Source organism: Hippichthys cyanospilos, chromosome 11, assembly GCF_059441005.1.
Source record: "Hippichthys cyanospilos isolate Australia breed blue-spotted pipefish chromosome 11, RoL_Hcya_1.0, whole genome shotgun sequence".
Classification (NCBI taxonomy): Eukaryota; Metazoa; Chordata; class Actinopteri; order Syngnathiformes; family Syngnathidae; genus Hippichthys; species Hippichthys cyanospilos.
In genome coordinates this window covers 11,999,499-12,019,838 of record NC_142379.1, presented here as the reverse complement: position 1 = coordinate 12,019,838, position 20,340 = coordinate 11,999,499, and the positions used below count along the sequence as shown (strand labels likewise).

At 41.1% G+C, this 20,340-nt stretch overlaps 2 protein-coding genes and 2 non-coding genes across 6 annotated transcripts; 1 reads left to right on the top strand and 3 right to left on the bottom strand.

Moving 5' to 3' along the window:
• Nucleotides 1-552: 552 nt before the first annotated feature.
• Nucleotides 553-716, bottom strand: LOC148415941 (U1 spliceosomal RNA). Its single transcript, XR_015867337.1, has one exon. It is a non-coding gene; the product is annotated as a U1 spliceosomal RNA (small nuclear RNA).
• A 551-nt stretch (nt 717-1,267) lies between these two features.
• LOC148415940 (U2 spliceosomal RNA) lies at nt 1,268-1,458 on the bottom strand. Its single transcript, XR_015867334.1, has one exon. It is a non-coding gene; the product is annotated as a U2 spliceosomal RNA (small nuclear RNA).
• Nucleotides 1,459-2,516: 1,058 nt separating this feature from the next.
• Nucleotides 2,517-11,625, top strand: vstm5 (V-set and transmembrane domain containing 5). Of its 3 annotated transcripts, none has more exons than XM_088427671.1 (6): nt 2,517-2,599; nt 4,979-5,075; nt 5,867-6,195; nt 8,482-8,808; nt 10,093-10,236; nt 11,182-11,625. In XM_088427671.1, exons 3-6 carry the CDS (start codon nt 6,114-6,116, stop codon nt 11,211-11,213), a joined length of 585 nt encoding a protein of 194 aa, XP_088283797.1. In that variant the 5' UTR covers nt 2,517-2,599; nt 4,979-5,075; nt 5,867-6,113; the 3' UTR covers nt 11,214-11,625. The 3 variants fall into 3 exon arrangements, with proteins under 3 accessions (XP_088283797.1, XP_088283796.1, XP_088283798.1); XM_088427670.1 differs by lacking the exon at nt 2,517-2,599 and adding an exon at nt 3,638-3,980; XM_088427672.1 differs by lacking the exon at nt 2,517-2,599 and adding an exon at nt 3,638-3,980 and having other exon boundaries at nt 4,979-5,098.
• Nucleotides 11,626-12,549: 924 nt separating this feature from the next.
• On the bottom strand, nt 12,550-20,267 carry med17 (mediator complex subunit 17). Its single transcript, XM_088427666.1, has 13 exons — nt 20,050-20,267; nt 19,205-19,449; nt 18,958-19,121; nt 17,488-17,704; nt 17,289-17,425; nt 16,977-17,058; nt 16,722-16,874; nt 16,184-16,314; nt 15,077-15,261; nt 14,313-14,450; nt 14,056-14,173; nt 13,050-13,209; nt 12,550-12,880 (listed from the first exon to the last, which is right to left on the bottom strand). Exons 2-13 carry the CDS (start codon nt 19,437-19,439, stop codon nt 12,672-12,674), a joined length of 1,929 nt encoding a protein of 642 aa, XP_088283792.1. The 5' UTR covers nt 19,440-19,449; nt 20,050-20,267; the 3' UTR covers nt 12,550-12,671.
• Nucleotides 20,268-20,340: the final 73 nt, after the last annotated feature.

The window sequence follows — 20,340 nt, the reverse complement described above, 5'->3', positions numbered from 1 at the left end:
GGTTGGTCTGAGTTACTGTTTAGCCTTTGGGCGTGCCTCAGTATTCTTTGCAAATTTCTCTGACAACGGCGTATACCCACTTTATTGAGAGCGAGCATTGCGTATGCCCACTTGTGACCCGCCACGCCCCCCCCCCCCCCCCCCCCCGTCCCCGGCGCGCACCTTTCAGGGGTAACCAACTGCCCGATCGCATCTTCTCCGTCGCGGGACCGCTGGCAACGCGGGGGGGGGGGAGCAAGACACGCCTAAACACCGACAGGTGGAGGGAGGGAAGGAAGGCATGGCGGCGCCACGATGCCGATGCCGATGCGGGGGGCTGCCAGGCAGGGAAGCAAGACACGCCTAAACACCGACAGGTGGAGGGAGGGAAGGAAGGCATGGCGGCGCCACGATGCCGATGCCGATGCGGGGGGCTGCCAGGCAGGGAAGCAAGACACGCCTAAACACCGACAGGTGGAGGGAGGGAAGGAAGGCATGGCAGCGCCACGATGCCGATGCGGGGGGCTGCCAGGCAGGGCGCCTTGCTCAGAAGTTGTTTTAAACAGTCTCGTTCAGGGGAGAGCGCGAACGCAGTCCCCCACTACCAGAAATTATGCAGTCGAGATTCCCACATTTGGGGAATTCGCAGGGGTCAGCCCAACCGGAGTGCAATGGCTGAGCCTCACCCTGGGTGAACCACCTTCTTGATCATGGTATCTCCCCTGCCAGGTAAGTATGAGTTGTACACGCAGCCGACGCCAAAGTCTTTTGCGCAAACACCATCTTCAGTCATGGTTTTGGCGCTACGCGTGTGAAACTGGGAACACACACACACACACACACACACACACACACACACACACACACGCGCTTGACGTGGCAGCACGCACATACCAGTTGAGGCAGTACTTTTAGGATAATAAATTCGCTAAACCGCGGTCAAATGTGTCATTCAGAGCACATAGACCTTCCCATCATGCATTGCTTCTTCCATTTACTTTGTCGGTCATAAATGCATGGAGCAACAGAGTTAGCGCCGCTGACATCTACCGGTGTGCAGCGCACACTACACTCTCCAAAGACAACACTGTGGGGCTGCCGTCATAAATTCGACATAAGATAACTCTGTATTGAGGGTTGAGCTTCACGTTGGCACTTGCCTTTTAGGGTCAAGCCCGTACACAGCGATCCCGACTTGCAACTGGCACGCTCCTGAGTGGTCCGCAGGAGCGTGCTGGGAGACCGCCTAAATCCGATTCCGGTTTTTGATTGCTTTCACCAGTAAAGAGGGGGGTGCACCGTTCCTGGAGGTACTGCAATACCAGGTCGATGCGTGGAGTGGACGGAGCAAGCCCCTATTCCATCTCCCAGTTCCAAAAATCAATTTAATATATGGTCCCCGGATAGGGGACGTATCAGATATTAAACTGATAAGAACAGATACTACACTTGATCTTAGCCAAAAGGCCGAGAAGCGATAGCCACAATCTGTCGGAGGAGATGGCTTCATTCCCGACGCTACGAGCTACGGTGACGGTGCCAAACGTCAAACGTCCTCAGCGCAAATATTCACCGGCCAAACATCAGCTACACACGTTTTAGGTGATAATGGGGGACACATGCATTGTTTTTTTTTCAGGCTATACATTGAACAAACGCCGAGCAATTGCTGGGCGCTGCGGACCTCGTGATCCACACTGGTCCAATAGAAAGCGACCAACATGTTATCTCTTTGAAATGGCATAGATTAACAATTAATCTTGAGATATATTAACAACCGTCTCAATTGGTAATTCTCGAGAGTATACTGTCGTGTCGTAACAGAACAACTGTGTCGCTTTTATCCAATGCAATAAATGAAAGTTCGGAAATTGCCGGCTGGTCACGTGGTCGACGTAAGACCAATGGTATATTTTCCTTTCCTACGGTCGTTTAACCATTTTAAAAAGATCCTGAACAAAACGGAATTATCTCGATTAGAACCCACAAACGGACTTTGTTTTATAACACTGTAAAGAAAATTAGTCGCGCTGCTTGATCGATGACATTTGACGAAACTACTTAACCTCATGTCGTAGTTCAGTAAACTACTTCCTGTTGCATGTCAAACTTGACAAGTTTGACTACAAGAGCGCCACCACTGCAGTGGAGGTGGACTACACTCACGTAATTGACTCGCTTGTTTATTTTGCAACCATGTAAATCCAATATATGAATACTTTTACATTATAACAAAAAATGTTTTCTACTTCGGCGAGCGAGTTGAAATACAAAACATTATTTTGTCAAATTGTTAGCGTAAATAAAACATGGAAAAAGAAAGACAATATAGTTCAAATACACTTAAATTACTGCTCATAATAAGACAGTATTAAACCCTGGGGCGTCTTAACTAAAGTACGCAATAAAATGTATTACATAACAAACATATTACATAAAGTACACTCGTGTAGAATGGCGTTTTGCGAAGCCGTGAAAAATTAAAGGTCATTTCCTGTCTAGGCCTAAGGCTGGTTTAATTAGCTTACCTGATCTGCGGAATAAGGCGAATACGGTATATACGGTATATCCATCCAGTTTAGTGACACCGCCCAACTGGTTATCTGAAGGTCATTTGAAGGTGAGAATTAATGGTAATATTTTCGTACGTTGTAAAAGTGTGTGTCACTCAGGGCGGCGAAAATCATATTTCGTCGAACTATCTCGTTAGCTAACGCACGTTTTTTTTTGCCCTAAGTGACGTTCAGGGTCACCCGGGACGTCCTGCTGGCATTACATAAAATGTTTTCTTTGTTTGTTTGTTTTTCTTAAATTTGATTGTTGTTTATCCGGAAACTGTATGGCGTTATATTTGTGCCACAATTACGCACGCGCGGAAAAAAAAATTGAGCGGAGAAAATCAAACTGAGCAAGCGAAAACAGATTTTGAGAGCAAGAAAAAAACTATTGAGCGCGTAATGATAAGAGTTTGAGCGCGCGCCGATGGAGTTTGAACACAGAAAAAGAAATTGCTCGCTCAAAATTCCTCTTTGCTCGCTCGGGATAGCCCTCTCTCGCTCAACATCTCGCTCTCGCTCGCGATACTCCTCTCTCCCTCGCTCAACATCGCGTTTGCTCAACATTGAGCTCTCGCTCGCTCGAGTCGTCCTCTGCGCTCGCTCAGTTCTGCTCACGCGTTACGTTTGTGCCACAAAACCAGCCAATCAGAGCTTGTAAAAGCACTTTGATTGACACAGCTTAGTATCCAATGAGATTGCTTGTACGCTATCCGTTGACGCACTCTCGTTTGCCCTGCGTTCACCCGAAAAGGGCAAACGAGAGTGCGTCAACACGGACTTGGGCTGGAGAATTACTTTTAATATTATTATTATTACTGTATTGTATCATTTGACAGAAATACCTTGTTAGTTTTTGTACTTTAATAATATAAGCCCACCCCTCCCGTCTACGTCGATGTGACGCACTCTCGTTTGCTCGTTCCGGGTGAACACAACAAGCAATCTCATTGGATACCAAGCTGTCAATCAATGTGCTTTAACAAGCTCTGATTGGCTGGTTTTGTGGCACAAACGTAACGCGTGAACAGAACTGAGCGAGCGCAGAGAACGACTCGAGCGAGCGAGAGCTCGATGTTGAGCAAACGCGATGTTGAGCGAGGGAGGGAGGAGTATCGCGAGCGAGAGCGAGATGTTGAGCGCGAGAATGCTATTGCGAGCGAGCAAAAAGGAATTTTGAGCGAGCAATTTCTTTTTCTGTGTTCTAACTCCATCGGCGCGCGCTCAAACTCTTATCATTACGCGCTCAATAGTTTTTTTCTTGCCTCTCAAAATCTGTTTTCGCTCGCTCAGTTTGATTTTCTCCGCTCAATTTTTTTTTCCGCGCGTGCGTAATTGTGGCACAAATATAACGCCATAAAACTGCAGCTGAGGAAAATTAAATTGTGCCCATCTTGTGTATTTAACGATCAAGCCCTTTACGTAAGGACACAGCAATAATCGCAGGTGAGACTAAAAGGTTAAACAACAAGTTAATGATGATTAGCTACGAAAGCTAACAAGCTAGTTTGTAAAACGGGATTTTCGCCAAATGACTGATATAAAATAACAATGTAGCCGCCGTTCTCTTAATACGATGAATCTATTGTGCTGATTTATTATTATCATTATTATTATTATTATTATTATTATTATTATTATTTTATTTTAATAATTTATTTATTTATTTTAATAAAACGGACAATTACATTTATGCCAGTATCACACATTTGATGTAGGCCTTATCACAAAACTCAGTGGTATTTGTTTTATCCTGTCACGTATTATTATGTGAACCAGTCAATGAGCTGCAATGCAAGAACATGATGACAATGTCAAATCTAGATTAACTCTGAAAGTTATTCATTTGAACAATACTATTGTAAATGTGAACAATACTATTCTAAACGCAATTTTGGGCGGTGGCTGTCACTCAACTTTATGAAGATTTTAACAATGTTACCATGTTGATTTCTCACTAAGCTCCCACAAAGTGCCATTTCGCTTCATTGATTCATTTCTTAGTGTTCCTTGCTTATTCTGCACTCTCAGCCAACACTGATAAAAATGACTTGTGGGAGTTGCGAGAGGCCTAATCACGATTAGCCCTCATACCACCCCGAAAGAGTAAATACACGCCAACTTATTCCACACCTTTTTGTTTTGTTTTGTTTTGGTACCACGGTAGAGGAGGACAGATTTTGACGGCCAACGTTTCATTTACGAGTTACAACATTTTACTGTGGATAATGCATAAGTGGTGAAATTGTGTGTTTGGAATCAAACAGCTTGACAAGCAATGTCACTAGAAAATAATTCACCTGTGGGTGGAACTGTTGTTATGAATTTTGGTTTCCCACAGGACCGATTTGATAGGAGGAATGGCTTTTAGTGAGCACAGTCATCTGACACAGTTTTGTATTTTAATGTCAGTAAAACATGTTTTGGCTTCTTCATTCATTCAGCTGGGGTAGACCCACGACCCTCATGAGGATAAGCGTCAAGATGATGGATAGATGGATGTTTCGTTGCTGGCCAACATTGAACAACGTCATGAAGGGGGTGAGGCGGCCATATGGTGAAAGGTGCAGCTTTTGTGAACCAGACATTCTAGCTCCTACTTAGAAATATCAATACCATAAAACTCATTCCTAATAAGAAATTAAATTCCCAATGTGCCAAATGTAATTTATTTGCATATATTTTACCATGGAAAATGGAAAAATACCATGGTCTACAAGGTCCTTTAAATGCATTCACTTGATAGTTGCACAACTGTTTAGAATGATGCTTTGAAGTATTTGAGCCCCGTGAGCAGCTATGTTTTTGTACTTTTGCTGCGATGTTTTTGTTTTATCATTAGGATACCATGTATAAAATGTCAAATAAATAATTGACATGCATTCAACAAAACAAAGCGAAGCAATCCTTTGGGTTCAAATCAAAAGTGCAGCAATTTTTTGTGCCTTAATGATCATTGTTACTCTCTACAAAACTACGCTGATATCACAAATCACTGCAAACCTAGAAAGATTAGCCAGAACAGCAGACAGTAACCAAGAGGAGCTGTGCCTTGAAAATGGCTGCCTGTGAGTGAGTTCAACCAGACAGTTTTCGTTTTAATGCTCTCACGACTTCCCACTATCAAACAAATTTCCAAAAGGAGGTCAGTTGCTGCTGCGTCTCTTTACTTCCTGTTTGGCACGTTCTACCAGGTGTGTCGCAGAGGTGGGTGGGGGGGCAAGGGTCTTACAACCGCTCCTAGTAGTTGCCCCAAAAGTCCTTGTTTTACTTGTAACTCATAAAGCAAGAAAACCCACAGTCATTTGTCCTTTTTTTTTTTTTTTCTTCAGCTATGTGTGTGAGTGCAGGCACATGTTTACTCAGTAATCTCCGGCTCAACCTGTCTGATCGGTGAGCGCTGGTTGTGCAGGTATGAACACACACTGAGCAAGCGCTTGAGCGGACAGGGAGGCACAAAGAAGACTGCGAGGAAATGTCGGGATCACTATTTGGCAAGAACTGAAAAACCCCACGAGAGGGTTAAGTGACTTGGAGGAGATTCTTCTTGGTGCTTTTCAACAAACTGATGGCTCTGAGATGCTAATGTCGTACTACAGGCTCTGGGATGTCCACGACGTTGCTGTGCTGCTATGCTTCTCATTGTACATGTGTCACCTTGGTAAGCAACCCAATGGATTTTTTTCTTTTGTAGGGGAATGCCTGAACTTTTTTCTTTACTGAGGGTTACTGTACATGAGAAAAAAAGGAAAGAAAAGAGACTTTTATGCTATTATGGTTCACAATGCAAAATGTTAGTAGAGATATATAGAGTTGATATATTGAAGTATCAAAACTGTGAAACAAAACATTCAATTTCCACTTCAGTTAAAAATATTACAAAGTTAAAAATATACAATGCAGTGGTTCTCAACCTTTTTACACTGATGTACCCCCCCACTTTTTTCAGCCAAGTACCCTCCCTATCCAGCACAGAAAAAAAGACTTAAAGGGATAGTCAATTTATTCAACCATTTTCAGCAATAAAAAAAAATGAATTTGATAACTAACTTACTTTTTATGTATAATTAATACCTTTGAAAATACTTTTTCTCCTTCTTGGTGTCAACTAAAAATGACATCCCTGTTTTCAAGGCTCAGGTAACAACCAATCATGGCTCTCCTGTTGGTTATTCCCTGAGCCTCCAGCATATTTATTCATTTTCAGTCAACTGCAAGTGGCGTAATGTGTTTTCAAAACTATTAATTGTACATGAAAAATAATTTAGTCATGGAATTAATTCTAGACAAAATTAAATGTGACTCCTGAAAATGGCTCCATAAGTGGACTATCCCTTTAAAGCAGAATTCTGTGCCAACTGTGTCTGATTTATGAAACATTGAAAGTAATGGTACATTTGTAGGCATATTTTATTCAGTCACTCTCGAAGATAGATTTTGTAAGATCATCTGTTTTATTTCTGGCTTGTTATCGCTAATGACATCTCTCATACCCCAAGGGTGCATTTGCGAACTTCTTTTTGAGTGGTTTCTCCAAAAAAATGGAACTATTTAACTAATTTAAAACATGTAAGAAGGCTCTAAACTCATCTCAGAGACTGCTTACCTGCTCTGACGCTGCTGTTTTGTTTAGCAATAGTATTTAAATGGCCTCTTTGATTAATTCATTCCCAAAGACAGGTATTTGACCTTTCAGAGTCAAAATATTATTCCTGAGTATTTACTGTATTTATATACATTTTTTTTTTCAGGTGTTAAAGGCAGTTTTGAAAGTGGCTGCACTGGATGAGTTTATTATCACGTGTAAACGTCAGTGCATATGAACTGAGATAGTCAGTTACGACCTGTGTCGTTGTTTTTTTTTTTTTTATTGAGGAAAAGGGAAGTACAGTGACCTTCGTGATTAGCACGTCTGCTTCACAGTTCAGGGTTGAAGTCAGGTTGAAGTCGAATGATCAATGTCTTTTATTCATCTCTCTGCATTCTTGCAGGCATGTCATCTACATTTTTTTCAGTAGGAACACTATGTAAGTGTATAAAAGAGGAAAACTTGTATATTTGCTGTTAAAAACGCTTGTGTTTTAGAATCAGTAATTCAGCACATCAGTTTATCAGAAAATTTACCGTCACCAGTCGTTTTTTTTTTTTTTTAAACTTAAAAAACAGAGCGTGACTACATTTGCTTCCTGTGTCCTCTTATGACGTTTATATCTGCATCACCGAGACTGTTTAATCGATGAGCAATGGTGCACCTCACACTTTTTTTTTTCCCACAGCGTCTTGGCATTCTTGGTTGAAATTCTTTCTCCATGCCTCATAGAACAAACAGCAGAACCAGGAGATTCACTGAAACGCCGCTGGAAAATCTTGATGAGAGCTTTGCATATTTTTAAAGACACGTCATGTTGAGTTTAAATCTCATCATAATGACTCAATTTCAACATGACTTTAAATCTCGCCTCATTTGATTTTTTTTTCCCGCCAGGTGACCTTTATACAGTGTCGCAGAAAGAAAGACTAGTTGCATACCATTTCAATGTGAAAATAAGTCTTAAGTCAAAATATAAATATTTATTTTTTAAAACATCTTTTACTTCTAGTGAAGGCTGGGGGATACGGTCAATAAACAAAATTGCTGATTTTTATTTCAGTTCATTACCATAATAAACTTAGAAAACATTTACTCAAAGGTTTGATTTATTGAAAAAAAAAACAGTAGTATACTCTCACAAATTGGAAATAAAGAGGTGTGTAGAAAAACATTCACTAACACAGCAAAAAAATAAATAAATAAACTAAAAACAACTTCAGAGATGGGAAGGGAGAAGTGGCAGTAAAATAGGCCAAAACTTTTAGAGCCAAAAGCAGCCTAAAATTAGGGAGGTGACCAACTTGAATTTTTACTTGCAAGGAAAATTTAAACACATTTTCTCTTTCCCCTTCCAAGCGGGGGCAATCTCCATCCAGTCCCCCCAACGAGGCCTCACCCGGTCCGTGCAGGAGGACGTGTTCTTCTCGGTGGACGTGACCTGCAATGGGACCCCCACCATCCAGTGGACCTTCATGTCCAGCTCGGTGAGCCGCGCCATCGGCATCTGGCGGCCGGGCGCCTTCATCAACATCACGGCCGACTACAGCAGCCGCGTGGATGCGCACGACAATGGCTCCATGGGCCTGTCGGATCTGCGGCTGCAGGACGCCGGATTCTACGTGGTGACGGTCACCGACGAGACGGACAGCAGCAAGGATGCCGGATTTGTCCTCAAAATCAACGGTGATTTAAGGAAGCCTTATGCGTTTTCTTCCTGCTCCATTTGTTGGAACATTTGTGCCCTGCGGAAAGCTATTTTGAGTATTTATGCAACATTCTTCAAGCTTCTTATAGAAATACTTTCTTAGGCCTCAGCTAGAACACAATGGAATGTCAGGAACTGCCTTTTAAAACAACGGAACTTTTGGGGCGTCAATCATAGGCACTTTGTGCGCTGATAGCCAATAAAGTGGAATTTAAATGAGCCTTGTTCATGAAATAGGGCCAAACAAATTTGAAACTTTTTCTAATTGTGATATTTCTTCCCATCCATTTTGCGATGGGGGGGGGGGGCATGGCCACTCCTTGTCAATATATCACCACCCTTTTGGCCACCTCCAAACCTAGAGGATAATTTTGATATCTGTGATATTTCTGCCATTTCTAGTTTACTTACAGTACTCTAAAACAGAGGCAAATCAACCGTTAAAGGCTGAAACAAAAGACTCTTTAACAATATAATGTCATTGTTATTTTGCCGATCAAACAATAATTGGATAAAAAACATTTTCAATTTCCATCCTTTTTTTTAACAAATGGGGCATTATTTCAAGTTAACATTGCAGAAAACATAAATGTGATTTAAGTTACTGGTTTAACCCATAATTTTGGGAAACACTATAAGAAAAACAATTGTTTTTTTTGTTTTGTTTTTAAGTTTGAGTGTGGTATCATGGATGACAATGTGAATAAGCAGAATATTAACTATGGAAGATGAAGTTCTTAGTATTTTGATAACTGATTGAAAAATGTATCCAAACAATGAATTTATGATCAAAATTAATTACTGATTAAAAGAATACTTGATGGGCGGCTCGGTGGCCTTCCTGTGTGGAGTTTGCATGTTCTCCCTGACCCCGCGTGGGTTTCCTCCGGGCACTCCGGCTTCCTCCCAAACTCCCAAAAACATGCATGGCAGGTGAATTGGATATACTAAATTGTCCTTAGGTGTGATTGGGTGTGTGAATAGTTGTTTGCCTCTGTGCCCTGCAATTGGCTGGCAACCAGTGCAGGGTGTCCCCCGCCTTCAGCCTGATGCCAGCTTTGATAAGCACCAGCAAGCCTGCGACCCTTGTGAGGATAAGGGGCTCTAGAAAATGGATGGATGAATAATTGATAAAGTTAATGTGCACATTTGGACTATTTATTGATCTACTTCAACAAAAGTTGCTAACGCTAACCCTTGAATAGCAATCAATGTAGAAAACACACTCACCACTCACCGACTTTCCATATTATCCACCCTAGAAGTTCTGTATGAGGACCTGCAGTACCTTTCAGTGTCGGGGTTGGCACTGGCCAGCTTGGCAGGCCTCCTCATGCTGGCTATGTGGCTCCTGGACAAAGCCTACACGAAGATAATCGCGTGGCGACGCAGGAAGCACATGCCAGGTACGAGTCTAGTCCACCAGTCTCAAGGCGGCATTCCGATTACTTTTGTGTTGTGGAACATATAAATGAACTCTTTCTGTGCCAAGCGTTATCGGAAAAGGCAACCTCTAGAGTGCCAATAAATTTAGCATTTTCACTCATCTTTCAAGGCTAACAAAATATTGTGTGCTATGTTGTCTATGTAAACATAGACTCCTATTTTTCACTTAGAATTGATGTAGGTAATAGCTGTGTTGTAAGTGTGGAAACACTGCCACCCAATGGTCACAGTTGTCACTACAGTGCTCAATTGCCTAAATATTAGATAAGCACTAGTCAAGGGTGTCAGCCCTCCTCCATAAAAAAAAACGTATCCGACGAGAATTTTATTATTTTTCTCAATATTTTAAATGATGACAATTCTCATTCATGGCACTGAAAGAGTTAAGAGGTTTTTAGCCAACTCGGGGTGGCCATTTGCTGTTGATAATAAACTCAGCTCAGTTTGCAAATTCAGAAAGTAGGTGAGCCATGATGGGTTGTTTGTTTGGCCCTGTGTAACTGTGATGTCATTTTAAGTCGACAGCAACTGACAAAACGGCAGCCCCCTGAGATGGATAAAAATGTTTGGATTTTGATGCTTAATTCGTATTCTGCAAACACAGTATTCGTCAGAATGCTAATTTATAAAACATGTTATTGTAATGATTTTTGTTTACTTTCCGTTTTAAGTACGGTAACTCAATATTTAACAGCACTTTGTTCATTTAGACCACTGCCTTTTTTGAGTGTTTACTCAGAGTGCCTCAATCACACTGTGTTGAGTGGAAAGCTAAATAAGGCCTGTCTGTGAATGTGGGTTATCTATTGTGTGCCACTTTAGGGCGTGTTTTCGAGGACAAAGGCTTCTGAGACAAGTGACTCGGCTACTGACAAATGACTCTCCCTTTTTTATTTCTTTTACAGAAAATGACGCAACTGAGCTACAGCCTCTTTGACATGCTTGTCTGGACTACTTTTTCACATGTAACAGGAAGGACTGTCTTTTTTATATATGGACATCACTGTAAATATAAACTGTATTTATGAACAATTAAGTTTTTTTTTCAATGTTTCATTCACTAAAATGGATTTTAGTGCATGTGGAAAAGCTGAAACTTTTGGATTAGTGGGACTTGGAATGTGGAAAAGAGTGTCCTGCATGTAGATTGAATTGGGTGCAAACCTTGGATAATGGTGAGTAGAATATTAAGTAGAAAAAGCAATTTCTCTTGAAATTGTGTCTGAAGGCTGAAAAGATTCATCTGAACTGAGATGTGGAATTATTCGAAAAGTGTAGTAGAATGTGATACTTGAATGGTTTGAGTTGGCCAAAGAATGTGATAGAAAGTAAATACAGTATGTCATGAATTGAGATCGTGTGTGTTAATGTCATGGGGGGGGGGGGGGGGGGGGGGGGGGGTACAGTATGTGAACTTTGGGAATAACAAATGAAAACATCAAAGATTTGAATTAGGCCCGACCGATACAAATTTTCTTTGGCCGATGCCAATTTTTAGCAAAAAAAATCACTGATAAATCAGTCAATTAATTTTAAAAATATCTAACGAATGAAGTCATTTTAGTTTCCTGCATTTCAATAGATACCAATTAAATTAAAATTTTCACTTTTCAATGGCTGGCCTGGTACCTATTCCCTACAGTAGGGGTCAACAATAAATATATTGATCTAAAAAAAGTTCCTTTTTGGTGGACAGAATGCATTGGAAGGCACAATTAATGAAGTTATAAGAGCAATATTTCTTATGTGTTTGTGGTTGTTACTAGTCGTTGAGTGGCTATCATATTTAACACAATGATGCTTAATTTATGTTCATGCGATTTTTTTTTTTTTAAACAACTTTCGGTTGTGTGTAAAGTAGTAACATCTTGGTTCTTTTTACAACTTCATTGCATTGATCGCGTAATCATTGCTTGTAAAAAAAAAAAAAAAAAGAAGATATACTTTGTTTTGAATGACCCATCTGCAGAATTACCTTCAACGTATTTCGTGATATATATTTAAAAACCTTTTGTGGTAATTTGATCTTTTTTGGCTCTTTTGATGAGGCAGAAGAGTGCCGCAGACTGACCATACAATCAGTCTGTCCCTACTGTGAACTAGTTTTAACTAAAGTAAAGTGGAGTCATTGGTTTAAGTACGCACTTTTTCATTACATGGCACAACATAATTTATCACAAATAATTTCACAGACCTACAAGCTCTGGCTCCTGAATCCGTAGGGGATCCCATGTTTGACAACCACTCCAATTAGAAGGCCACAGAGGAACAGCCGCAGTTTTTTTAGCTTTATTTTCTCTCAAGGTGAAGGCAGCCTCCACATGTCTTATAAAAGCTCTCCTTGAATAAAGGGGAACGGGACATGGACGGCAAAATTGCTGGTCCATCTTTGCATTTATGGGCAAGGGGTAAGGGCGGCCATGAGGAGCTCCATCTTGTAGACAAAGTTGCGTCCCTCCATCTTGTTCCACTGAACCTCCTTGTATGGACCCCTGAGGTGACTCCATTTGCTGTCCTGGATCACCTCACTCTTGGGTAGCTCCTTGGTCTGGCTGCGAGGGAACTGGACCAGAACTCTGCAACCGCTCTCGGGACCGTTACGCACTAGGGGTTCAAATTTGAGAGAAAGTGGCCTTTGTGTAAATGAATTAAAAAAAAAAGTCAACTCATAGAGAGAGAAAAAAAAAACAAGTGCAATCTAAGGTGTTGCCAGAAATTTGTTTCTCTTCAAACCAGAGTAGAGAAAACTACAATACAAGCTGTCACGTCTCACCTGAGATTGCGTACTCTCCATTGGGGGAGGCCACGGTGACAGCCGAGGCGTTTCCGATGCTCTCCACCGGGCCGAGGCCCACGTGGTTGCTGAAGCTAAGCACGTGCCAGCCCATCACTTTGGCCAGCTGCTGCACGGCATGCACCTGGTGCTGGGACATCTGTCATGAAAACGACCAAAAATGTGGACAAGGCACATCCGTTTGGTTAGCTTGCCTTTGAGCATTTGAGCAAAATCGCGCTATCCACTGCACATCAATAGAGCACAACTGTCGTAAATTCCAGCAACAGTTAAGTCAATTCAAGTCTATTTTAGAATTAAACATCTCCCTTGGAAGTAATTTAGCTCAAGTAAGTTTCTTTTTGACAGACACTTCAGACATTCACACTACAATGAGAGAGAGAAAAAAAAAATCATTCAAGCCATTTATCATATTTTTGCAATCACTACGCCTTGGTCAAATAACATGCAAAATTCTGTCTACTAGTGGTGCCAGCAGAGCTCCAGTCACCCGGAAGGAGGTCTGACATTAAGCTGAAAAAGTCAGAGAAATTAGGGAGCGGCCCACTCATCAGCTTGTTAATTTATTTGACTGCTAATACGCATTTTCGAATATGGGGAAAAAAAAAAAAAAACAAAAAAAAAAAACAGCAAAGTTTTTGTTGCTTGTGTTTTCTACACAATAACATTATAACCAGACAAAAATCATCATTTTTATATACTAACCCTAAAAGTCAAATGTTCTACCTGTAATTCATATCATTAGTACTAAAAGGATCAATTGTAAAATAAAATATATACTTTTTAAAGATTGATGTGCTGTAGATTTTTTTTTTAACAGAATTGGAATCAACACAAACGAATCTAAAAAAGTTTAGTTTTATCGTCGATTTATAAAATTCAGAAAGAACTTGCTGACCAGCATAATTATAGACTTAATTATAGACTCTGTTTAACTTTAAACTATCCAAACAAATTTCTGTAATACTCCATGTTTCAGTGATACCTGCGAAAGGAGAAAGTCCTGCAGCTCCTGCTCCTGATGCGACAAAGTGACGACGCGTCCATCTCGGTGCACCACTCGGATCTGCTCCACGCCAATGTTGAGCTGCAGCTGGATGGACCTGAACGATTACCATCAAAGCACATTAGAGCAGCACCCAGCCTTTAGTGAACCAAGGCAAAAGACATTTGACATCAGGGGAACGAAAAATCCTCCAGCACACCCCCATGCTGTATTGGAGGTTCTTTTGTGCCACTTACTTGCAGATTTGCTCGTAGCTCTGAGAGGTGATCAGCACTTTGACGCTGGACTCGTACACGTCGTTAATGTTGGACCAGTGGGCTTGAATTTGAGGGTCTTCGATGCGGCTGGCCAGGCTGTCAATGGTGCGTGCGGTCCTGACAAATTCACGCAAGTTATAGTACAGGTCCTGAATCGTTTTACAACCGTGGATCTTAAATAGGGGCGTATGCGACCAGAAGCACAAATAGTGCTCACTCAGCAACATTTACAGATTTTGGAACCCGGTACCTCACATCATAAGATGCTAGTTGGTTTTGGCGCTAATTTTAGACTTTGAAATGCCCCTTATGGCCATGAAAATAAGGGAACTTTTCGGTACACATGTATTTTATAATGTGGTCAATAGTGCTGGTGGGGGGCATATTAATCATTTGATAACGAGGCTGTGGGCCAGTGAAAATTTAAACGCGGGCCGCATCTGGCCCGCGGTCCGGACTTTGGACATGCCTGCTGTAAAAGATCAGTGTGACCGCTCCAGTCTATAGGGCCAAGGATCAGAAATGTGCACTGAGCAAATATTGCAAAGCACCTCTATTATCTGCAAGCTGCTACAGATACCGAAATACTTCACATAGTTTCACTTTGTACCCATGCCATTGTTTACAGTGTACAAGCAACTAGAATTAAAGTACATTCTAGACTTATCGTTCACTAAGTATGACAAATAGGGAAGTGTCATAAATAGAATAATAAATCCCTGGAATAGTAAAAGTTGTCTTACCGGCTCCGTAAAAAGATGTGCTTGGCCTGTTTGATGATCTTTTCCAGGAGACCCTCTCGTTGCTGCAGGCTGCTGATCTCAGCTTTGTCGTAGGCCAGTGGTCCAGCCAAACGCAGGCGCTTGTGTCCAAATGGGGCGGTGGCGGGATGCGGCATCACCATGGAACTCAGCTGCTGCTTGTGGAACTGCCAAACAGACAATGAAAACCAGTAAGACTATTTAAAACATAGGCAAAATCCATCTTTCATTTGAACTTGAATAAACAATTCATGCTGCGTTCACACCGAACACGTAAAAGGTAAAAAAAACAAAAAACAAAACAAAAAAAAAAAAACGTCACGTTTCGAATTGGGGTCAATGCGGTTCACGCAGCATGGTGCAAAGGAGCGTTGGCCGACGCAAAGGACGCGTATGGGGCGGCACGAGATGCCGCGCGACGAGAAATTCTGCTCCTTGCACCTCGTCGCAAGAAGTCAAAAAAGTTTAATTTTGGTTTCGCGTCGTGTCGTGACAGCCAATCAGCTTTGTTCAACAGGCGGCAGGAATGAATCACGACGGCCGGTCTTGCCTGGCTTGTAGAATGGTGGAGGAGGAACTTGGGTTGCCTCGTATGTGTGGCATTTACTTCCTTTTTAAACAGCTGTTGAACTGTAATAACTGTGACAAGATAGTGATAGTGCAGCAATAACAGCACAGCATTTAGCACAGTATTGGCCACTTGATTGCGATGTTGACACATTTTTTTTCTGTCACGAGTATTGCCGCAAAGCTAGGGGGACACAACACACACATAAATAAATAAATGTGCTGTAGGAGGAAACACTGGCTCTGCTACATCTCAGAAAAGAAGTGAAAGTTTTCAGTGCTGGCCTCCTTTCCGATCCACTGTAAAGTGCACAGCAAGCTCGCCCCCCCACCCCTCGCACAAAAAGCGAACCAGCTATACGCCGGCAGTAACCACCCGGCGACCCAAAGCCGACTGAAAGAGTGTAGTGAAACAATATTTCACGTTTGATCTGAACGCAGCATCAGAGAATACATAATTATTATAAAAGCTTAGTTAAAAAACACGGCCAAAATCCGGGACCCTTCAGAAAAAAAAGGCACCTCTCGCATCATCTGATGGAGGTTATGTTCAAGTACATAAAGATGGTCATCTGGTTTGGGTTTCTCTGGAGACGCTCGGTGATTCTTCTTATCGGCTGTTGAGTGGCACAGCGAGATGGAGAGTTGCAGACCTGAAAAGATGCCAGCAAGATCATTTAGTCGGTGGTACAAAGTGTAGAAAAAAATATAAACACTTTAGATTTTTTATTAACTTCCTCAATGTTTAGAAATAGAAATTTTAAACATAAAATACCTTCGCCAACCGAAATGTTTAGAATTATACATGAATTTTATTTAATTTTTTTTCTTTTTTTTAAAGTTTTCCTTTTTGTGAAAGTACATTTGAATGACATTTTAATATATATTAAAATATATATATATATATATATATATATATATATATATATATATATATATATATATATATATATATATTTGCTAATTTTAAAATAAATAAAATGAATAAAATAATGTCACCCCCCCTCCAAAAAAAAAGAAAAAAATATCTACAAAATGTTTAACAGCGGTAATATCAAACCTGGGAAGGGTTGCGAAATGATTTGATTCTTCACAACAATGTGAGGGATTTGGGACTTGATTTGAACCGCTTCCCTCGAAAGCTGCGCAAAGATCTCCTTGCAGAGCAAAACATTCTGAGCCGCCTCAAGCTTCACATGCCACGGCTGCGAACCTGACAATGGGACGCATTAACGAGAGGATATACAGATTAATTTTTTTAAAGTATGCAAAGACAATAAAAAGATAGTGTAAATTGTGTGCACTGATCCCAAACCTCCTTTGTTTTTTGGATGCCTCCTGAACAAGTTGACTGTTCCTAGATCACCGATATCTGGAGCTTGCTTTTGGATGGAAACCTGCAGACATTCCCGGTGGTAATTAGATCATTGTGTATCTATAGTCAGTGTTTGCAGGTGAATTTTGAAATTAAATGGCAAAATAACTAGCCATGGGATGCTCTTTTATTCTTTTAATTTTCATTGCTTTCTTATATTTTCATATTTCTCTCATTATTATGTATAATTAAAAAAAATGTGAATCACGGTAAAGACGTTGAATGAAGAAAGCATATCTGTCACTCCTGTACCTTTATATAGGCAGATCCCTCGAGATCACTGGGAATCTGAACATCTAGGGGACAGTAGTCTTCCGGGATCTTTTTGTCCAGATCGATATCGGTGTTCTTGATAACTTCAAATGAGCCATGATGAGGAAACAGGGAGCCTGCGTGGATATTAACACCATGTTGCTTTTACACACGTGAGGGACAAACACAATCACTTCACCTGCGCTGCGATAGCTGAGGTCTCCCAAGATCTTATCGCCGACTTTGCGCAGCTTCCACTGCGAGCGCAGCCGCAGCAGCTCCGCATTGAAGTCTCGCTGCCGACGGTTCTCCAGGTTCTCGGCGACCGACTTGTTGAGTTTCTCTGCGCCCTTCAGGAGAAGCTGTGCTGCTGTGGCCAGCGATTTCTTTTTGCTCATCAGCTGAAACTGAGGGGTCTGGATAAAAGCAATACAATAAGGAACTTGAATTTAAAATATTTTTCAGAGAGAAAAAATAGAACCTAACCAGTATGGAATGTGTGTGTGTGTGTGTGTATGTATATGTGTGTATATATATATATATATATATATATATATATATATATATATATATATATATATACAGTCGAACCTCTATATAGTGAACCTCTACAAAGTGAATCTCTCTTCATAGTGAACGAATCTTTACGGTCCCTTGCAAAACAGCTATATTTGACGTGTATGTAAAACCTCCTCATAGTGAAACTCCACATAGTGAATAATCTCTTCATAGTGATGCTATTAGTCAGTCCCTTGACAGCATCTACCTCTATATTGTGAATATCTGAACTTATCGAAAATTGTGAAGTTGTAAAATTGGGCGCACTGTCGGGATTTCCTCCCTGCCTAGCCGCTCTCGCGCGCCGCGACTTTCTCTTGCATTTTCACTTCGTCCGCCGTCCACTGCGCACGCGTTTCTCCGCTGGTCATCCCTCCGAAAATTCTAAGATGTCGGAATCTGCCGTGAAAAGTATGGATGCTAGATCTATAAGTCGGAAGCGAAAGCCTTTGTCGTTGGAGGAGAAGTGCGACATAATTCGGAAGTGTGCAAGTGGAGGCATACCGTGCAACCTCGTATTGACAGTTACTTTCTCCGCGCTGATGACATGCACTGATCATGTTTTATTATGATCATATACTGTATTCATTAACTATTGTTGAATAATAATAAAGAGTTTTGTTCAATGTAAAATGTTTTTACAGATAACCGATGAATCACAAAAAAATAAATAAGATAACTCACGTTTTATAATTTGTCTTCAAAGTAGGCACCTTTTGCACAGATAATTTTGCCAGTCAACTTTATAATGAGGATCATGCTCTATGATTGGGAATACCTCACTTTACAGCTGTTTTCTTTCAACTGTTATTTGTTGACCCCCTAAAGTTTGAGACCATTTGAACATAAAGGTATTTCCGAACTTTTAACTGGTTCTGTGTTTGTTACCAAAAGGGTTTTATTACCAATGGTACTTGTTAGCCTATTGGCAGCATTCTGCATTGCTTGTTAGTATTAAGGTGTACTGACTTTTCCTAAGGCAAAACTATTTGGCTGGCTGTTTTATTTCTTTAGAGGAAAATAAAACTACATTTGTACGTGAAAAAAGTCTGTGGGCAGAACAACATAAAGGCTTATCAATCAGTCACTCCAGACAGCGTTTTCACTTTACCTTGCTCACTGATGGCTCTTGAGAAACTGGGTCTAGCGCCATGTACTTTTTTTCCTTGACCACGGAGAGCACATCATAGAGGACACACATTTCGGTCAGGGCACTGCGCAAGTTGTTACGCACAGAGTCCCAAGGCCACAGGGAAGGCTGGAACTTCACTGTTCCTGTGAAATGGTACCCCCAAAAATGAAAAAAAAAATAATAGCATCACTCACTGCACATAAATATTCACATGTCCTTAGGATACCTTCTTCTTCTTCCAGCTCTTGCTTACACCACTCACGATCTCGGGATTCACTATCAGCTCCATCCTCCTCAGAGTCGGATCCTTGGCTAAAGTCAATTCGTTGCGCTAATTTGGCCAAGTTCTGGGACATGGACAGGGGGGGCACGTATGTCTCGGTTCCATCTAGGGCAACCTCCTGCACCTGCTTCTCACAGGAAGACTCGATGCTGACCCTCACACCTGGACCGCTGGCCATGATGACAAGGCTGACAGGTGGAGAGCAAGAGAAAGCTAGCATCATGCAACAGCTGCGATGTAAAAACGTTTGTACCTACTTGTAAAGTCTTGGTTGTTGCTCTACTGTCCAAGACTGTGCTGCCCCTCTAATGATCTTAATTCATGATCTTGTCCATCCCAGTCACGCTCAGCGCTTCAGTCTGGCAACCGCTAGCCATTTCTCTTTCCCATCAATCATCACGTCAAGTTTCACTATCGTTCTTTGAGACTTACAATTCAGTTTCGCTGATACTTTTCAGTTACACATAAATCCTAACACTACTTCATCAGCTCTACCAGAATGAATATTTTATTTACTAGAGCAATCGAAGTTATACTTCCTCACACTGCATTTTGAGAGCATTATGCTTTCTTTGTTGCTGGGTCACATTACTCGTCACATGTAATTAAAGCGTGATTCAGAATCACTAATTAGAAAAATATATACAAATGGGCACATATTTTGCAGCGCTTTGCTATGTAGGGAGCTAGCGTTAGTTCTATGCTAACCGCCCGTGGGTAGTGAGAGCAACAAACTGCAAAACAAAACCTTGACGTCTATAAACAGATTTAATTTAAGAATTTCTTACCTTTACTTTTAAGCAGATGTTATGAATGTAAAGGTGATCCCTTTACCTAAAGTTATTGTTTCTGTCGTGGTAAATTCATTCTTTGCGCAGATAAATGCTCTTCTTCGTCTTTCTCTTCGGGGATACAAACTCTCTTCGAAGGAAACAGTGCCACTCGTGGTCAGAAAATGTCACTATAATTGTCGAAGTTAACAAACCAAAGATAAGATTTTTTTTCGTAGATCACAAAGGCAACTGATAATTTAATTCAACAGCGTTCACAACTGATAAACAGATGTAACGCAAAAATAT

Excerpts from the sequence above, each read along its gene's own strand:
- vstm5 (XM_088427671.1), top strand. The coding sequence starts at position 6,114 with ATGCTAATGTCGTACTACAGGCTCTGGGATGTCCACGACGTTGCTGTG. Across the intron at positions 6,196-8,481 it reads ATTGTACATGTGTCACCTTG|CGGGGGCAATCTCCATCCAG; the intron begins GTAAGCAACCCA and ends TCCCCTTCCAAG. Across the intron at positions 10,237-11,181 it reads ACGCAGGAAGCACATGCCAG|AAAATGACGCAACTGAGCTA; the intron begins GTACGAGTCTAG and ends TTTCTTTTACAG.
- med17 (XM_088427666.1), bottom strand. The coding sequence starts at position 19,439 with ATGGCCAGCGGTCCAGGTGTGAGGGTCAGCATCGAGTCTTCCTGTGAG. Across the intron at positions 17,426-17,487 it reads CCTCAGCTATCGCAGCGCAG|GCTCCCTGTTTCCTCATCAT; the intron begins GTGAAGTGATTG and ends ATATCCACGCAG. Across the intron at positions 15,262-16,183 it reads TCCATCAGATGATGCGAGAG|TTCCACAAGCAGCAGCTGAG; the intron begins GTGCCTTTTTTT and ends TCTGTTTGGCAG.